The sequence below is a fragment of the Bombina bombina genome, unplaced genomic scaffold, assembly GCF_027579735.1.
Source record: "Bombina bombina isolate aBomBom1 unplaced genomic scaffold, aBomBom1.pri scaffold_1762, whole genome shotgun sequence".
Taxonomy (NCBI): domain Eukaryota; kingdom Metazoa; phylum Chordata; class Amphibia; order Anura; family Bombinatoridae; genus Bombina; species Bombina bombina.
Genome location: NW_026511791.1, coordinates 29356 through 50137, shown reverse-complemented (window position 1 = coordinate 50137; position 20782 = coordinate 29356). Strand labels below are relative to the sequence as shown.

At 37.0% G+C, this 20782-nt stretch overlaps 1 protein-coding gene across 1 annotated transcript in view; it reads right to left on the bottom strand.

Annotated features, from left to right (window-relative positions):
• Positions 1–464: 464 nt before the first annotated feature.
• The window catches only part of LOC128643953 (AP-3 complex subunit beta-2), a gene marked incomplete at both ends in the record, with an annotated part of 45400 nt that continues 25082 nt past the window's right edge, over positions 465–20782 (bottom strand). The window contains 6 exon segments of the mRNA XM_053696720.1: positions 465–651; positions 2832–3008; positions 3099–3208; positions 3281–3413; positions 17675–17737; positions 18106–18177. Coding sequence (XP_053552695.1) covers positions 465–651; positions 2832–3008; positions 3099–3208; positions 3281–3413; positions 17675–17737; positions 18106–18177 — 742 coding nt within the window.

Here is a 20782-nt window from a genome sequence, read left to right as displayed (position 1 = left end):
TGTTTTCAAAGCAGTTACAATTGTTGCTTTCTTAGAAAAACTTACAAGGCTTTGGTAATCATCCTGAAATAATCCACTTTAAAATCTGGCGAGTATGATTATCTTATCTCCCTTGATTGTTACCTATTATAGCTGTAAATATGTTTGTGCAGATCTCTAAGTGATCACTGTGTAGTTTGTAATGCAGGTCATGCATTTTGCAGGATATTTAAGTACACAATTTGAGCTCCAACATCTCTAGAAAGTGTGAAACAAGCAGAGATATAAATAATGAATGTATATTGCAAATGTTGTTATATAATTAATTAATTAAACATTTTTGTGTGATGACATTTTGAGTTTAATGTTTTCTCTAAGCTTGTTAAAAATATATTGTTATATTACCATGTACCATGTACAGATCTGTGCAACATGTTATTTTATAAATAAAAGATGTCTCACTACATCTATTAATCATATTTTACCTTTAAATGAGGACTCTAGAATGGGTGCAGGTTTCTGTGCCAGGAAAAGTTTCTTGGCATGCTTGCTTAGAGCACCACTCTTTTCCACAGGAACAATAAGCTGGCGGATAAATCGTGTGCGATCTCGGATATCATAATTCTGGTCATACTTGGCCAAGTTCAGAACATATTGAGTCAGTAGCTTTGTCTACAGTAAATAGACAGGAAGTATAAATGAGACAAGGGTGAGTGAGAAAGAATACAGATGAGGAAAGAATTATTACAATGAGAATCAAATAGGAATAGCATGAAAAATAGGAGAAGATTCACTTAAACACTAGTATATACCAGCACCACCTTCATTCAAGAGTTTAAAAAAAACTGTGTAAAAGTCACCTTTATTTTGCCACAGCTTCACAGCTAACCTAAGAGCCTCCGGCCGCCCCCGGCCTTTCCACCTTTTAGCCAATAGCCATGCTAGTCGTACGACACTGAGTAGGCTCTTAGGTTAACAATAAAGCCACAGCAAACTAAAGGTGATTTTACACAGGTTTTTTTAAACTCGTGAATGAAAGTCACCTTTATTTTTAGAGCTGCTAAATCCTAGCGTTTTTGAAACGCTAGGATTTACCATCATTTTAAGAAAGGTCTGGAAAAAAGAAGCTATACATTTGAAAAAGGAACGGGGAACTGATGTAAAGACAAGGAACGATGAAAAAAACAGAGTGCTTAAATAATAGAAATTCCATTTTAATTAGGATAATAATGGAAAGTTTTAATTTGATACACGGAAGGGTGTGGACCAAAAGGAAAAATAAGACAGAGCATACAATTTTAAACAATTTTCCAGTTTACTTCCATTATGAATATATGCAGTATTTTTATGTACACACTTTATGATGCATCAGTTACTACTGAACATGTGCAGGAGTTCACAGTATATACACATATGCCTTTGTGATTGGCTGATGGCTGTCACATGATACAGGAGAAGGGAAAATAGAAGTATTCAAAATTTGTCAGATAAAAATCTACTATTAATTTGAAATTCAGAGTAGATTATATTGTATTGTCTTTTTATTATGCATTTATTGAATATACAATGCTACTGTATTTAATGTTCCTTTAAAGTTTAAAAAAATTAGGAGATAATGGTTGAGAGCAGAATGTGCCAAAATAGTGAGTTTAGCTAGGCATAGTATTACATATAAACTAAACAGGATGCGACATGACGTAGCACAGTAGTATACATTAAAGGGACAGTCTACACCAGCATTTTTATTGTTTTAAAAGATAGATAATCCCTTTATTACCCATTCCCCAGTTTTGCATAACCAACACAGTTATAATAATATACTTTTAACCTCTGTGATTACCTTGTATCTAAGCCTCTGCAAACTGCCCCTTTTTCAGTTCTTTTGACAGACTTGCAGTCTAGCCAATCAGTGCCTGCTCCCAGATAACTTCTCGTGCACGAGCACAGTGTTATCTATATGAAATACGTGAACTAACACCCTCTAGTGGTGAAAAACTGTTAAAATGCAATCTGAAAGAGGTGGGCTTCAAGGTCTAAGAAATTAGCATATGAACCTCTTAGGTAAAGCTTTCAACTAAGAATACCAAGAGAACAAAGCAAAATTGGTGATAAAAGTAAATTGGAAAATTGTTTAAAATTACGTGCTCTATCTAAATCATGAAAGTTTATTTTGGCCTAGACTGTCCCTTTAACTGAAAACTGGAGCGTAAACGAAAATACAAAATGAAAAACATTAGAAGGCATTGAATTAAAGGGACAGTATACACCAGTTTTCATATAACTGCATGTAATAGACAGTACTATAACTAATAATATGCACAGATACGGATATAAAAAATCCAGTGTAAAACCTTTTAAAAACGTACTTATAAGCTCCCAATTTAGCACTTTTAATTAGGTTGACTGGAACACCCAGTGAAAGCAGACACCCCCCTCCCCCTTCCTTTGCATATGAAAAGACTCTTTACACAAACAGGAGCAAGCTGGAGTATGTATACATCAGTGTTCTCCTAAAACTTTGGGGCTTGGTTAGGAGTCTGAAAATCAGCGCAATGTTTTTTTTAAATATAAGCAAAACTATACATTGTTACAAAAACACTCCCAGATGGGCTATATAAATGGATCATCTACAAAACATTTATGCAAAGAAAAATCTAGTGTATAATGTTCCTTTAAGTAAACAAATGAGTAATGTATTTAGTAAGTGGGTATAGGGCAACACAGCTATTTTGACAACAGTATAAGATAAATAAGTACAAAACAGCAAATACAGGAGACTGAACAGTTTGGCATAAAGGCTGGTACATAAGCTGCGCTAAAACTGCCATCAGTTATATAAAGAGTTAACAAACCTGTTTGGAGTTGGTCAGAAACAACTTTGCCGCAAGGTTAATAATCTGGAGTTTAACAATGTCCTCCTCGCCAATGAATGATTTTGCCATCTTCCTCAAAACATCAGGAGCAATTCGAGGCACATGCTCACAATACTCACCAATCAGCCATAGAATACTAGCGCGAGCCATGGGCACCTGTAGAGAAAGATTCACCTATAATCTATAGTAAACATGTGGTAATATCTCCACACATAGCTGTCACATAAATAAATGTCAATTTTGTACCTGTATATTGTCAATCAACTTGGCCATATGTTTAATAATCTCACTGTGTTGTGCCGGCTGCATCTGGAGCAACTTCTTGATGACGACCACTGATTCAGCCACTACCAGCTCTGTAGAAGATACATTCTTATAAGTGTTTGGTTTTCACACCAACTATCTCGCCAAACATTTTTTTCTCTTACCATCACGGTTGGACAGCAACTGCACAAGCCCATTAAGGCAGGTATCACGGACCTTCCCAATGTTGGTGGCACAACGACCGATGGCTTGTATGGTGGCAGCTACAAAATCCTTGTCCATGCTGCGGATGTAAGTCTGGCAGTGGATAGATTCGGCAACAGACATTAAAATATATATTTTTTTTAATTTTTATGTCTTATATAAGACATTTTAAAAAGGTATGAAAGGTTGTTTTCTTTAAAATATATAATCAAGTGCTTAAAAAAAAAGTTGTGCATTAGGGAGATATCATTGTCTAGTAGAAGCATATTTTAGTCTAGGCACATTAGGTATTTGCCAACAGTATACTTTTTTATTGAGGTTTCCATAGAGTAGTACAAACAAAAAGAAGAATAAAACAGTAATGACATGTAACATATAATGACATGTAGCATAGACATGACATGGAACATATTTTGTCTGACTAATTAGGTGTTTTTAAGGCCCTGCTATCACTACTCTATAAAGGAATATGAATTGAGGAAGCCCCATACTTTTAATGGATAGCGCAGCCGTGCTAAACATCACTCATATTACAAGTTGAGAATTATGTGTGGCGTGCAAGAGCAGCACATAAATAATAGCGTTAAAAAAGTTAGTACAACTTGAGACCTGAAGTAAAGTGTTAGGCTAAGAATAAAAGTATAAGAAAACACATTTTAAACCTAATAAATAAATAGCATTGATCTCAGAAGAAAATGCTATTTTAATTTATATATATATATATATATATATACACACTCACCGGACACTTTATTAGGTACACTTGTTCAATTGCTTGGTAACACAAACTGTTAATCAGCCAATCACATGGCAGCAACTCAATGCATTTAGGCATTTAGATGTGATGAAGACAACTTGCTGAAATTAAAACCGAGCATCAGAATGGGGAAGATAGAGGATTTAAGTGACTTTCAACGTGGCATGGTTGTTGGCGCCAAACGGGCTAGTCTGAGTATTTCAAAAACTGCTGAGGCTATAATTCGCACAGGCTCACCAAAATTGGATAATTGAAGATTGGAAAAACATTGCCTGGTCTGATGAGTCCCGATTTATGCTGCGACATTCAGATTGTAGGGTCAGAATTTGGCGTAAAAAACAACATGAAAGCATGGATCCATCCTGCCTTGTATCAACATTTCAGGCTGTTGGTAGTGGTGTAATGGTGTGGGGGATATTTTCTTGGCACATTTTGGGCCCCTTAGTACCAATTGAGCATTGTTTAAACGCCACGGCCAACCTGAGTATTGTTGCTGACCATGTCCATCCCTTTATGACTAAAGTGTACCCATCTTCTGATGGCTACTTCCAGCAGGATAATGCACCATGACAATGAGTTCACTGTACTCCAGTGGCCTCCACAGTCACCACACCTCAATCCAATAGAGCACCTTTGGGATGTGGTGGAACGGGAGATTCGCATCATGGATGTGCAGCCGACAAATCTGCAGCAACTGCGTGATGCTATCATGTAAAAAATCTCTGAGAATAACACCTTGTTGAATCTATGCCACGAAGAATTAAGGAAGTTCAGAAGGCAAAAGGGGGTCCAACCGGTACTAGCAAGGCCGGTGAGTGTAAATATACACACATACATACATATATAAATTCCCAATTACAGAATTCCAAAATTCTGAAATCCAGACATTTTTAATAAAACTTTTTAAAAATAAAATATATATATATATTATAAAAATAACATTTTCTTCTGAGTGAAGAACTATGCTGTTTTTTTATAATATCTATATAGTACATTTTTCAGTCCTATAATAAAACGTACTGACATTATGAAATAACAGGTAATACAGAATATAGCATTCCACAAAGGTTAGTGCTGTATTAAACAATATATTGAAATATAAAAATATAATGGTCTGTAGTCTAAAACATTAAGTAACCAGTATCGTACCTACGTTTCATTTTTTGTTCTGTGTATACGTAGTTATATACCCCCTTCAGAATTGTCACATAGCCAGGTAAATATTATCCCCAAGAAAATAAGTGAGGGGTTCTCATGGGCCCCTAGTATATTGTCTATTAACTAAGGTGGATTTCAGGGGGGAAAGATGGACAGATTAGGTTTTCTAAGGATGCATTTTCCTATGCTTACGTAGTAAGCCATTGCTGTGGGGGGTGGGCTTGGTTGGACAGTACTATGGAGATTAAAACAACTGTATAAAGTGTAGGCTAGAATGGAGTAGATACAATATATAAACAGGGACTATGGGGTTGTAATCTGAATAAAAGTAGAGATTGTACCTATTTCAGTTTTTAAAGTAGTATTATAACCAGTGGTCATATTTATATTTACTACTAGTGTACAACATCAGCTTATTAATTTAACTGCTTATGTATGTAAAACTTAACCGGTAGAGCAAGTCTAATAAATCTTATTGGACTAAAGACTTAGAACTAGACCTAGCTTTGAACAATATAACACTTTGAACAGTTAGATATGTGGTTAAGTATAAAATAGTGGCTAGTGGTAAATATTTATTAGATCAGTACATTTAAATAGAACACACCCAAGCATGAATTAGTCGGTAGTTAGCTTCACATATGTAATCGGTAAAACTGTGCTTAACTGTAGAGATTTTATGGAAAATGTGAGGCTGCCGCATGAGTATGGGCCCTATACCCTGCGGCACAAAACCTAAGTTCTAAGTGTTAATTTAATATGTCATATGGCTAACACATTTATCTAGTCTAAAACCAAGTGAGTTTAGAGCACTATTAAATTCTTCAGTGTTTCACATAATTCTGCAACTATAACATTTTATCGCCCCCTAACCTGTAGACTAACATAATAACATGGTATAAACCACCGCTCTTCAGCTGACAGTAAGACTATATGTAGTGTCCGACTGGACTAATGAGAAGGCACAACAGTATTAATAATGTAATAATAGGTAACAAATGAGTCAAGAGATTCATAATAGAGTATCATGTGAATAAAGAACCTATGAGTCTCCTATATCATCCGGTATCCCTTCATAGTAAGAGACTAAATAGATTTCCTCACCTCTAGTATGTTAAACAAGTGGCATTGATAACTTTGCTGCTTTCAGGAATATTACGTTGAAAACACTAGAGTTCCCATATAAAGTAGGCACAAACTCTCAGCTAGGGAGTAAATAAGTAGCTCTGTCCAGAAAAAATAAGAGAATAGTAGCTGAGCCAAACTATGTCAACAGTGAACCCCAGCAATATGGTGGGCTAAAAGTGTAACTGCGATATGGCCATTATACATATCCGTATGTTATAGTTTGTTTAGGAGAGCCAACTATTTAAGTAGGTTTTGATCTAATCCATTGCAATATTATTTGGTAGTTTGACTAGCAGTATCCGTCTAATTTAGAAGTCATAGTTTATAGCTTAGATGAGATGTGCCATGCCCCTCCGACCGCTAGAAGCACGGTAACAGTAGATCCTATTATAATAGTGGCTATAACATATGTAGCAATAAAGTGCCCTATTTATTCTATTCATGTCTTTAGGGTGCACAAGCATACATATAGTAAGGTGGCTCAACATTATAAACACTAAGGGCGACTAGTGTTATCTACCTTTCTCTATTAAGTAATCTTCCCAAAACAGTGAAAACATAAAACAATTGTTGTACATATTGTAGACCAATTTTTAACACATAGTGAAATATAGTAACGTAGCTAATGGCTAAGGGACCAGTTCTATGTCAGCTAGTAAAATACCTAGCTATATATAAAAAAATGTAATAGGAAACTAATAGCTAACAGCAAACGAAATAATAACAACATGTGATAAAACTGCATAAATATTTATACTCTGTAAGAGTTAGTCCTGCGGCAAATTACTGAGTATGCAGCTGGGAATGGTTGTCATCAAGTAGAGTATTTATCCTACCCCAACTTTTTGTGAGAACCAAGCAACTGTCTCTGTGCATATACACCTATTTAGGAGAGTATGGTAAAGCCGCTGGAACAATTGGGATATATACTCCGGAGCTGAAGAAAAAACTCCAGATACATCCCTGACACCACATCTACATGTGCACTTCTAAAAAGCATGTTATTCTCACCAGCAGATTGTCCCTTCAAGCCACTATCATTGGCTGTTTTGAAAGCAATAGTCTCCGGTATCAAGTCGCTTTGTAGTTGTAGGGCTTCTTCACTCTTAGGTAAGTGTTCGTCCCTCCCACATTAGGCCGTTTCCATTCTCTCCGCTTTGGTGCTGTCCTCTGCACGTTTCACTCCAGAAGACAGGTAGAGCAGTGGGAACTTTAATAGGTGATGGCGATTTGAGATCTAGATATGTGGGGAGTTTACCGTTATCGATCGGATCTATGGGAGGATTTTGGATCTTAATGGTTTCGATCGTTTCCTGCAATGTAGTTAAGTTCTGAGCCAGTTCCCACGTCTTTGTTCCGTCCCCTCCAGTTGCATTAGCGGTATGTTTATCAAGAGATATGAGCTCTGAGGTGAACCTACGCTCGAACTCTAGAAGATGAATGTTTAGTGTTTCCAGCAGTCTCCTCTCGTTGCCTTGTGTCTCTGCCATTTTGGTTTCCAGGCGCCGGCTACAACATTCCTCAGATCCTTTTCTGTGGTATAGATTTCTCCGTTTAGAGGATTGTGATGGCCTAGTCAACAATACTTTAGTAGTATGGAACCTTCTTGAAGAGCATAGGTCAGGATTGCTGTCGGATCCTCCGCCTCTGATCATCAATATAAGTATATATTGTATTCCTGCGTCCAACTATGTAACTGGTCACAGGAATTAAGTAAAATTTTAAGGCTATGGTCAGGATCTTCACTAAGAGTTGGCTCCGCCCCCGAAGAACTATGCTATTTAAATTATTTCTTAATGCACCTCTGGCTTTGGCACATCTTCAGGTTAGTGCTTGAGCAAAATCCCAAAACAGGGTTATTTTAGCAAACCCCAGAAGTCTATGGGGAGAGGGACTTAGCAAGGCCTGAAGCTTTCAATCAAGTGACAATGTTTTACCGTCAACTTGTAATATGAGCACAAGAATAAGAGCACTATTTATTTAACTTGAATAGTGTCACCGCTCAATAGCGCTAATATTCTACTGCGCTAGTGTTCTATTTGTAATCAAATTCAATATTAATTAATAATCAGGTAGATTATGTGTTATGCGCGTTAGAGGGTATTTAACGAACGCAACAAAAGTTGTGTTATTTCACCCTCCATATCGCTGCCATTACAAGTTTCGAAAAAGCCGCCTTGTGTGTGCGATATAGTTGCGTTGAGCTCCATACTGCACAAAATACAATCGCTGTTTTGACATGATCGTGCACGCTTTCCCCATAGACATCAATGCGGAAAGCGGGTTAGAAAAACACCTGCAATCGTGGAATGAAAAGCTCCGTAACGCAGCCCCATTGATGTCTGAGGGGGAAAAAAAGTTACGTTTAAACATAACACCCTAACATAAACCCCATGTCTAAACACCCCTAATCTGCTGCCCCGACATCTACATAATGTTATTAACCCCTAATCTGCCGCTCCCGATATCGACGCCACCCAAATAAATCTATTAACCCCATATCTGCCGCTCCCGATATCGCCGCCACTATACTAAAGTTATTAACCCCTATTCCCCCGCACCCCAACATCGCCCACACTATAATGAAGATATTAACCTCTATTCCGACATCGGAAGTTATTAACCCTAAACCTTTGGCCTCCCACATCACTACCACTAAATAAACCTATTATCCCCTAAACCGCCAACCCCCCACATCGCAGCAACCTAAATTAAACTATTAACCCCTAAACCTAACCATAACCCTAAACCTAACACCCCCTAACTTTAACATAATTAAAATAGAGCTAAATTAAAGTTACAATTATTAAAGGGACAGTTAAGTCCAAAAAAACCTTTCATGATTTAAATAGGGAGTGTAATTTTAAACAACTTTCCAATTTACTTTTATCACCAATTTTGCTTATTTCTCTTCGTATTCTTAGTTGAAAGCTAATTCTAGGAGGTTCATATGCTAATTTCTTAGACATTGAAGACTGCCTCTAATCTGAATGCATTTTGACCACTAGAGGGCATTAGTTCATGTGTTTCATATAGATAACATTGAGCTCATGCACGTGAAGTTACCCTGGAGCCAGCACTGATTGGCTAAAATGCATGTCTGTCAAAAGAACTGAAATAAGGGGGCAGTTTGCAGAGGGTTAGATACAAGGTAATCACAGAGGTAAAAAGTGTATTTCTATAACAGTGTTGATTATGCAAAACTGGGGAATGTGTAATAAAGGGATTATCTTTCTTTTTAAACAACAAAAATTCTGGTGTTGACTGTCCCTTTAACTAAATAATACCTATTTAAAACTAAATACATACTTACCTGTGAAATAAAACCAAAGCTAGCTACAATATAACTAATAGTTATATTGTATCTAGCTTAGGTTTTATTTTTATTTCACAGGTAAGTTTGTATTTATTATAACTAGGTAGACTAGTTAGTAAATAGTTATTAACTATTTACTAACTACCTAGTTAAAATAAATACAAATTTACCTGTGAAATAAAACCTAAGCTGCCTTACATTAAAACCTAACATTACAAAAATAAAAAACACTAAAATTACAAAAAATAAAAAAAACGAAATTATCCAAAACAATAAAAATTATTCCTATTCTAATACCCTTTTAAAAAAAACAAACAAAAAACACCCTAAAATAAAACCCTAATCTATAATAAACTAACAAGGGCTCTTGAAAGGGCCTTTTGTGAGCCCTTATAAGGGACTTTTGTAGGGCATTGCCCTAAAGATAACAGCTCTTTTTCTACAAAAGAAAAACAAACACCCCCTAACAGTATACAAACCCCCACCCCCCAAAACCATAAAATAAAAATAAAGTAAAACGTAATCTACCCATTGCCCTGACAAGGGCATTTGATTGGGCATTGCTCTTAAAAGGGCATTCAGCTCTTTTGCTGCCCATTAAAAATAAAAAATGGCTATTCTAAAAAAAAAAAAACACACCCCAAAACGAGAAAAAAAAAAAACATTACACAAAATAACAAGCGAATTATCCAAAATAATTACAATTATTCCTATTTTAATACCCATTTTAAAAAAACACCTCAAAATAAAAGAAACCTAATCTATAATAAACTATCAATAGCCCTTAAAAGCAGTGGCGATTCTAGACAAATTTTACTGGGGGGGCCAAGGTGGGGCCAGTGTTTAATCGGGGGGGGGGCACATTAAAAAACTGAAACAAATTATATATATATATAATATATATATACAGGGAGTGCAGAATTATTAGGCAAGTTGTATTTTTGAGGATTAATTTTATTATTGAACAACAACCATGTTCTCAATGAACCCAAAAAACTCATTAATATCAAAGCTGAATAGTTTTGGAAGTAGTTTTTAGTTTGTTTTTAGTTATAGCTATTTTAGGGGGATATCTGTGTGTGCAGGTGACTATTACTGTGCATAATTATTAGGCAACTTAACAAAAAACAAATATATACCCATTTCAATTATTTATTTTTACCAGTTAAACCAATATAACATCTCAACATTCACAAATATACATTTCTGACATTCAAAAACAAAACAAAAACAAATCAGTGACCAATATAGCCACCTTTCTTTGCAAGGACACTCAAAAGCCTGTCATCCATGGATTCTGTCAGTGTTTTGATCTGTTCACCATCAACATTGCGTGCAGCAGCAACCACAGCCTCCCAGACACTGTTCAGAGAGGTGTACGGTTTTCCCTCCTTGTAAATCTCACATTTGATGATGGACCACAGGTTCTCAATGGGGTTCAGATCAGGTGAACAAGGAGGCCATGTCATTAGATTTTCTTCTTTTATACCCTTTCTTGCCAGCCACGCTGTGGAGTACTTGGACGTGTGTGATGGAGCATTGTCCTGCATGAAAATCATGTTTTTCTTGAAGGATGCAGACTTCTTCCTGTACCACTGCTTGAAGAAGGTGTCTTCCAGAAACTGGCAGTAGGACTGGGAGTTGAGCTTGACTCCATCCTCAACCCGAAAAGGCCCCACAAGCTCATCTTTGATGATACCAGCCCAAACCAGTACTCCACCTCCACCTTGCTGGCGTCTGAGTCGGACTGGAGCTCTCTGCCCTTTACCAATCCAGCCACGGGCCCATCCATCTGGCCCATCAAGACTCACTCTCATTTCATCAGTCCATAAAACCTTAGAAAAATCAGTCTTGAGATATTTCTTGGCCCAGTCTTGACGTTTCAGCTTGTGTGTCTTGTTCAGTGGTGGTCGTCTTTCAGCCTTTCTTACCTTGGCCATGTCTCTGAGTATTGCACACCTTGTGCTTTTGGGTACTCCAGTGATGTTGCAGCTCTGAAATATGGCCAAACTGGTGGCAAGTGGCATCTTGGCAGCTGCATGCTTGACTTTTCTCAGTTCATGGGCAGTTATTTTGCGCCTTGGTTTTTCCACACGCTTCTTGCGACCCTGTTGACTATTTTGAATGAAACGCTTGATTGTTCGATGATCACGCTTCAGAAGCTTTGCAATTTTAAGAGTGCTGCATCCCTCTGCAAGATATCTCACTATTTTTGACTTTTCTGAGCCTGTCAAGTCCTTCTTTTGACCCATTTTGCCAAAGGAAAGGAAGTTGCCTAATAATTATGCACACCTGATATAGGGTGTTGATGTCATTAGACCACACCCCTTCTCATTACAGAGATGCACATCACCTAATATGCTTAATTGGTAGTAGGCTTTCGAGCCTATACAGCTTGGAGTAAGACAACATGCATAAAGAGGATGATGTGGTCAAAATACTCATTTGCCTAATAATTCTGCACTCCCTGTATGTGTGTGTGTGTATAAATGTATACATACACACACACACACACACCATACATACACATATATATACACACACACATATACACACACATCCATACACATATATACACACATATATATAGTACATACACACACATATATACACACGTACATACACACATACATACACACAAATCCATACACACACACATACATACATACATACACACAAGTACATACACACAAGTACATACACACACTATATATATATATACACACACAAACACAAATCCATACACACAAACACACACACATACATATACAGTATATATTTACTTCATTTTGTTAACCCCACACTTTGACTAGACAGCGTTTCAGGGACAGGGAAGCAGATAAATAGCCTTGATCTTGTCCGGTATTTTTCAGTCAGCTCAGTGGCCAGCTCAGGGGGGGCCAGGGACATTTTTACAGGGGCACTGGCCCCTGTGGGCCCCTGTGTAGAACCAGGGCCTTTTGTAGGGCATTTTCCTAAAGAAATCAGCTCTTTTCTAAAAAAAAAATTACAAAGACCCACAAAATAAAAAAAAACTATCTAAAAAAAACTAATCTACCCATTGCCCTGAAAAGGGCATTTGTATGGGCATTTCCCGTAAAAGGGCATTAGGTCTTTTTCTTGCCCTTAAAAGGGCATTTCGTTTTTTCTCGCCCTTAAAATGGCATTTAGCTCTTTTAAGAAATGCCCAACCCCTAATCTAAAAAAAAAACACCCAAAAAAACTTACAAAAACCTAACACTAACCCCTCTTTAGGTACTCACAGTTGCTGAAGTCACGCTTGAAGAATTTTCATCCCGGCAGGTGCATCTTCATCCAGGCAGCTCCATCTTCATCCAGGCAGTGTCTTCTATCTTAATCCAGACGGCATCTTCTATCTTCATCCCGGCGGTGCGAAGCAGGTCCATCCTGAAGACATCCGGCGCAGAGTATCCTCTTCATGCGGTTGCCACCGTATACGGAATCTTCAATGCAAGGGAGCCTGTTCAAAATGGCGCCCCTTGCATTCCTAATGGCTGATTTGATTTTGGAAATTTACATCAGCCAATAGGATGAGAGCTACTGAAATCCTATTGGCTGTTCAAAACAGCCAATAGGATAAGAGCTTCTGAAATTCTATTGGTTGTTCAAATCAGCCAATAGAATTTCAGTAGCTTTCATCCTATTGGCTGATTTGAATTTCCAAAATCAAATCAGCCAATAGGAATACAAGGGATGCCATTTTGAAAAGTCTCCCTTGCATTGAAGATTCAGTATACGGCTGCGACCATATGAAGAGGAGTTTAAGGGTGTTTAGTGTACTTTGTAACACTTTAGTTATGATTTTTATGTAATAGGGGTTAATAACTTTTATCAGTGGCGGCAATGTTGGGAGCGGCAGATTAGGGGTTAATAACTTTAATATAGTGTTTGCGATGCGGGAGGGCCTCAGTTTAAAGGTTAATAGGTAGTTTATGGGTGTTAGTGTACTTTATAACACTTTAGTTATGAGTTTTATGTAACAGTTTTGTTGCGTAAAACTCATAACTACTGCTCTCAGATGGTGGCACGGATCTTGTCGTTATAGGGTGTAACGCAAGCTTTTTAGCCTCACCGCAAAACTCGTAATGGCAGCGCTATGGAAGTCCCATGAAAAAACGTAATTTTTACGAGTGCGGGACTGAAATTGCGTTACAGGCTAAAAGGCTTGTGGTACAGCTATACCGACAAGACTCGCAATGGCTACGTTGCTGTTTTAATGCTGAAATGGCCATTTTTTGAGCGTTAAAACACGAACGCACAACTCGTAATCTACCTGATAGTGTGCAATTTAATTTTTTTATAATTGTGTGTAGTTTCATTCTTTACAAAATATCCAAACATTATATTGCAATCATATACAAACATTTAGATGTCCATATTTAAAGGGACAGTCTAGTCAAAATTAAACTTTCATGATTCAAATAGGGCAAGTAATTTAAAACAACTTTCCAATTTACTTTTATCATCAAATTTGCATTGTTCTCTTGGTATTATTTGTTGAAAGCTAAACCTAGGTAGGCTCATATGCTAATTTCTGAGCCACCTCTTATTTCAGTGCATTTTGACAGTTTTTCACAGCTAGACAACGCTAGCTGATGTGTGCCATATAGGCAACATTGTGGAGTCAGCACTGATTGGCTAAAACACAGGTCTGTCAAAAGAACTGAGATAAGGGGGCAGTCTGCAGAGGCTTAAAGGGACACGAAACCCAAAATTTTTCTTTCATGATTCCGGTAGAGAATACAATTTTAAACAGCATTCCAATTTACCTCTATTATCCAGTTTGCTTCATTTTTTAGATATCCTTTGTTGAAGAAATAGCAATGCACATGGGTGAGCCAATCACACAAGGCATCTATGTGCAGCCACTTATCAGCAGCTACTGAGCCTATCTAGATATGCTTTTAAGCAAAGAATATCAAGAGAATCAAGCAAATTAGATAATACAAATAAATAAGAAAGTTGTTTAACCCCTTAACGACCGAGGACGTGCAGGGTACGTCCTCAAAAAAAAGGCAGTTAACGCCTGAGGACGTACCCTGCACGTCCTCGGTGTGGAAAGCAGCTGAAAGCGATCCTGCTCGCTTCCAGCTGCTTTCCGGTTATTGCAGTGATGCCTCGATATGGAGGCATCCTGCAATAACCTTAAATGGCCATCCGATGCAGAGAGAGCCACTCTGTGGCCCTCTCTGCACCGGACATCGATGGCCGGTATCGTTGGTGGGTGGGAGCGGACTTGGGAGGCGGGTGGGCGGCCATCGATGCGCCGTGTAATGTGCAGGGGGGCGGGATCGGGGGCAGGACCGACGGGCGCACGCATGGGAGTGTGCACGGGGGAACCGCTACACTACAGAAAAAAAATCTGAAAATAACTATAATAAATGTGAAAAAAAAAAAATATTGTTAAGTATCTAAGTGATCTGCAAGTGGTGGGAGGTTGGTCGGGGAAGCTACACTACAGAAAAGGGCATTTTTAAAAAAAAAAAAAAGATTACTTTTTTTACTAAACTGGGTACTGGCAGACAGCTGCCAGTACCCAAGATGGCGCCCGCTAAGGCAGAGGGGGAGGGTTAGAGAGCTGTTTGGTGGGGGATCAGTGAGGTTGGGGGCTAAGGGGGATCCTACAAAGCAGCATATGTAAATATGCTATTTAAAAAAAATATATATATATACCTTTTATTTTAGTACTGGCAGAGTTTCTGCCAGTACTTAAGATGGCGGGGACAATTGTGGGTTGGGGGAGGGAAGAGAGCTGTTTGGGAGGGATCAGGGGGTCTGATGTTTCAGGTGGGAGGCTGAGCTTTACACTAAAGCTAAAATTAACCCTGCAAGCTCACTACAAGCTACATAATTAACCCCTTCACTGCTAGCCATAATACACGTGTGATGTGCAGCGACATTTAGTGGCCTTCTAATTACCAAAAAGCAACGCCAAAGCCATATATGTCTGCTATTTCTGAACAAAGGGGATCCCAGAGAAGCATTTACAACCATTTGTGCCATAATTGCACAAGCTGTTTGTAAATGATTTCAGTGAGAAACCTAAAATTGTGAAAAATGTAAGTGTTTTTTTTTATTATTTGATCGCATTTACGGTGAAATGGTGGCATGAAATATACCAAAATGGGCCTATATCAATACTTGGGGTTGTCTACTACACTACACTAAAGCTAAAATTACCCCAAAAAACTCCCTACATGCTCCCTAATTAACCCCTTCACTGCTGGGCATAATACACGTGTGGTGCGCAGTGGCATTTAGTGGCCTTCTAATTACCAAAAAGCAACGCCAAAGCCATATATGTCTGCTATTTCTGAACAAAGGGGATCCCAGAGAAGAATTTACAACCATTTATGCCATAATTGCACAAGCTGTTTGTAAATAATTTCAGTGAGAAACCAAAAGTTTGTGAAAAAATTTGTGAAAAAGTGAACGATTTTTTGTATTTTATCGCATTTGGCGGTGAAATGGTGGCATGAAATATACCAAAATGGGCCTAGGTCAATACTTTGGGATGTCTTCTAAAAAAAAATATTTACATGTCAATGGATATTCAGAGATTCCTGAAAGATATTAGTGTTCTAATGTAACTAGCGCTAGTTTTGAAAAAAAAATGGTTTGGAAATAGCAAAGTGCTACTTGTATTTATGGCCCTATAACTTACAAAAAAAGCAAAGAAGATGTAAACATTGGGTATTTCTAAACTCAGGACAAAATTTAGAAACTTTTTAGCATGGGTGTTTTTTGGTGGTATTAGATATGTAACAGATTTTGGGGGTCAAAGTTAGAAAAAGTGTGTTTTTTTCCATTTTTTTCCTCATATTTTATAAAAAATTTTATAGTAAATTATAAGATATGATGAAAATAATGGTATCTTTAGAAAGTCCATTTAATGGCGAGAAAAAGGGTATATAATATGTGTGGGTACAGTAAATGAGTAAGAGGAAAATTACAGCTAAACACAAACACCGCAAAAATGTAAAAATAGCCTTGGTCCCAAACGGTCAGAAAATGGAAAAGTGCTGTGGTCATTAAAGGGTTAAAATTGCATGCTCTTTCTGAATCATGAAGGAAAAATTTGTGTTTCATGTCCCTTTAAATACAAGGTAATCACATGGTAAAAATTATATGAATATAACAGTTTTGGTTATTTAAAACTGGGGAATTGGTAATACATGGATTATCTATCTTCTTAAACAATAAACATTTTCAAATAGACTGTCCCTTTAAGTTATATTAAAAAAATAATTTTGTAATGGAATGGAGTACCACAGTCAAATTATTCCCATGCAAGGTATAGGGCATGGGTGGCAGATCTATGGCACAAGGATCCATGGTGGTTTTTTAAACAAATTGTCTGGCACTTCACCTCTGCGCTGACAAAATACTGCTTGATTCCACTGGCTGCAAATGTAGCGCATTATAAACTATTTTTTTATTATAAATCCATGTTATACATAAGCAATAAAGCCTTAATAGTTTTAATATTTATGGACTTAGAAAAGGGGCATAAAAATCTAAATTAAACTTTCATGGTTCAGAGAGAGCATGCAACCTTGAACTTTTGAATTTACTTCTGTTATCGCATCTACTTTGTTGTCTTGGTATCGTTTGCTGAAAAGCTCTATGGCTGTGCATTACAGTATATTGGGTTTACATACACATGTGAGGGTAGGGAGAATAGCCTATAATTATTTTTTGAAAAATATATTATACAATTTCACAAGCCAAGTTTATACTAAACAATAGTGATAGAATTAGCATTAATTTTATTTATTTGTCTCTTTTTCATGACATTTTCTAAAATGTATACTTCCTCTACTATTGGTGTCAATCCTGGGGAATTGATTTTTAATTATAAGATACAAAACTGTGTGAAATAAAGAAAATAAGATTAATTAACATCATTTTTATAAGTTATGTTTATGTCTTAAATAGATATATATATATACATATATTTAATATACAAGTTACCTGAAATTCTCTCAATATGGTGGAAATGTTGGTCTCGCTAGCCAGGTTAGTAAGAACTTCCAGCTGTAGAAGGTGAAAACAAAGTAAATGAAAAACGCATATAATCATAATTTGGTAATTGCTTGGGCAAAATGTTACATTAGATTAGAATGCAGCTGGGGGGGGGCTTTATACATTTAATTCAAGCTTCTTTATAATGCAAATTGCTAAATATATTTTTTTGCAAACATTGAGGTACATTCTATAAAAGTCTCTCCAAACTCTTTAGCTTCAACAATATCAGATCACTGAGCAAAGTATACAGGTGTATTAGTGTTAGCGTAGGGGCCCAAGGACCACTGAAAGAGGAGAGACTAAAGAGGATTGATAATTGGTGAGGCTACCCAATGTTTTTAATTATAAAGAAGAAAATATCTAACAAATGGTATTACCTTTAGAATCTTGATCTGGGTTGGGTCTGTAGACCGGATATAGAAACTCTTTAAATACGGCTCAAACATTCCCTATAAAAAACACCAGCAGAGGGTTAATCATTCTCATACATTATCTAATGAGGTTTGGTAAGGCACTGAAAAAAGATAGATTTATATGAATATGATTATACTGTACACTACTAATCTGACATGCCTTCAAACAAGTAAATCAATTTATAATTAACAAATAATCAGTATGAGAACAAGGCATCCTGATCTCAAGCTGGTGGGTAGCAGTTTTATGGGTAATTTCTGTAATAACTTATATAGAAAGGATGGTTGGGTCATGAAACAGGCATCCAATAGAGGTGTTAAAGGGACATTAAACACATTTTACAAGCATAGAATTGAGGTTATGCCCGGCTCCCTCTATACATGGGTGCCGCCATGTTGAAATCTAGTTTCACTGCATTCCAGGGCTGACTAGTGTGCACATGCGCAGCACCTCTCCTTCAGATACCTGCAGAGTAACATAGGTTTCATAATGGGGCACCCATAATTGGAGGGAGGTGCATGAAATGTATTTAGTGTTTAGTGTCCCTTTAAGGACAAATACTGGATTTATGGAATGCCTGGGATATGCATAAGGCTATCCTATGATTAGTTAAAATAGTATAGGATATAACTCTTGTGCTAACCTTAACTATCCCACAGCTTCCCAGAGATATAGAAAGTCACCCCTATGACTAAAAGGTATGTGTAGTGAATGCAAAAAAATATCACATATCCTAAGATTGGATCAGCTTAGACTTGAGAGAAAAATAAGGACAGGATTGATGGTCCTTCTGTCCCTGATCAGCTGTCAAATCTATATTTCTATGTTGTACATACAAGTAGTTTAATGACATAGTACTTAAAAGGAAATTGTACTCAAACATTTTCTATAAAGTATATGAAAGAGCAGCAATCAAATCCGTGGAAAATAATTTTTGAAGACAAAAACATAAAGTAAAAGCTGTTTAAATTTAAAGTGAACAGAAAATGTAACAAATAATAATTTTTATATTTTTTCCCTTTTCAGTAATGTTATCCCCCCGAGTTACATAAAAATAAACAAATATAAATTTGACTTATTTCCCACCTGGTTTAGTCCTGTAATATTAATGTTTATTTGGTATTTAGCTTATTTTGAATTTCAGCCCTCTGCATGGGGTCGATCCGATATAGATCGTAGTTTGCGGCGCAAGCGAGGGAACCCGCGTCGCCCGCAGTTTCAGCTCGCAACTCGAGCTATCCCATATATGTCGCCGTCAGTTGCTAACGTGCCGTAAGTCTGACAAACTAGCGATGTCCAGAAATCTGCGCAAGTACAAATTTCTGGCGTCGCCAGTGACTTGCGGCACGTTAGAAACTGCCGGCGCCTACAAAACCTGACTAAAGTCTAAATCACCCGCACTGTCTAACACGCCTCCCAACATAGCCCGACAAGTCTAACACGCCTCCCTAACATAGCCCGACACGTCTAACCCTCTATCCGCTATCCCCCCTCACTAGCCTAACAATAAAATATGTATTAACCCCTAAACCGCCGCTCCCGGAGCCCGCCGCTACCTAATAAAGTTATTAACCCCTAAACCGCCGCCAGCTATATTAAATCTCTAACCCCCTAAAGTGAGCCCTTAACACCGCCGCCATCTACCTTACCTACCCCCTAAAGTGAGCCCCTACCCCGCCGCTATCTATTTTAAAATTATTAACCCCTAATCTAATCCCCCTACCCCGCCGCCATCTATATTAAATTATTTAACCCCTAAAATACTAAACTATCCCTACCACTAAACCTAAGTCTAACCCTACAAATAGCCCTGAAAAGGGCTTTTTGCGTGGCATTGCCCCAAAGTAACAGCTCTTTTGCCAGCCCTTAAAAGGGCTTTTGGCGGGGCTTTGTCACAAAGTAAACTGCTCTTTTGCCTACAATCTACATCCCCCTACACCGCGGCCACCTATAATAAATGTATTAACCCCTAATCTAATCCCCCTACACCGCCGCCAGCTATATTAACTATATTAACCCTAATTATATTAGGGTTAATATAGTTAATATAGTTATTATATTATATATATTAACCCTAATTATATTAGGGTTAATATAGTTAATATCGTTATTATATTATATATATATTAAGTATAATAACCCTATCTAACTCTAACATCCTAACTAAACTCTTATTAAAATAAATCTAATATTAATATTATTAATTAAAATATTCCTATTTAAATCTAAATACTTACCTATAAAATAAACCCTAAGATAGCTACAATATAATTAATAATTACATTATAGCTATGTTAGGGTTTATATTTATTTTACAGGTAAATTGTTAATTATTTTAACTAGGTATAATAGCTATTAAATAGTTATGAACTATTTAATAGCTACCTAGTTAAAATAATTACCCAATTACCTGTAAAATAAATCCTAACCTAAGTTACAAATACACCTACACTATCAATAAATTAAAGAAACTACAAATATCTATCTAAAAATACAATTAAATAAACTAAACTAAATTACAAAAAAAAAAAACACTAAATTACAAAAAATAAAAAAAAGATTACAAGATTTTTAAGCTAATTACACCTATTCTAAGCCCCCTAATAAAATAATAAAGCCCCCCAAAATAAAAAAATTCCC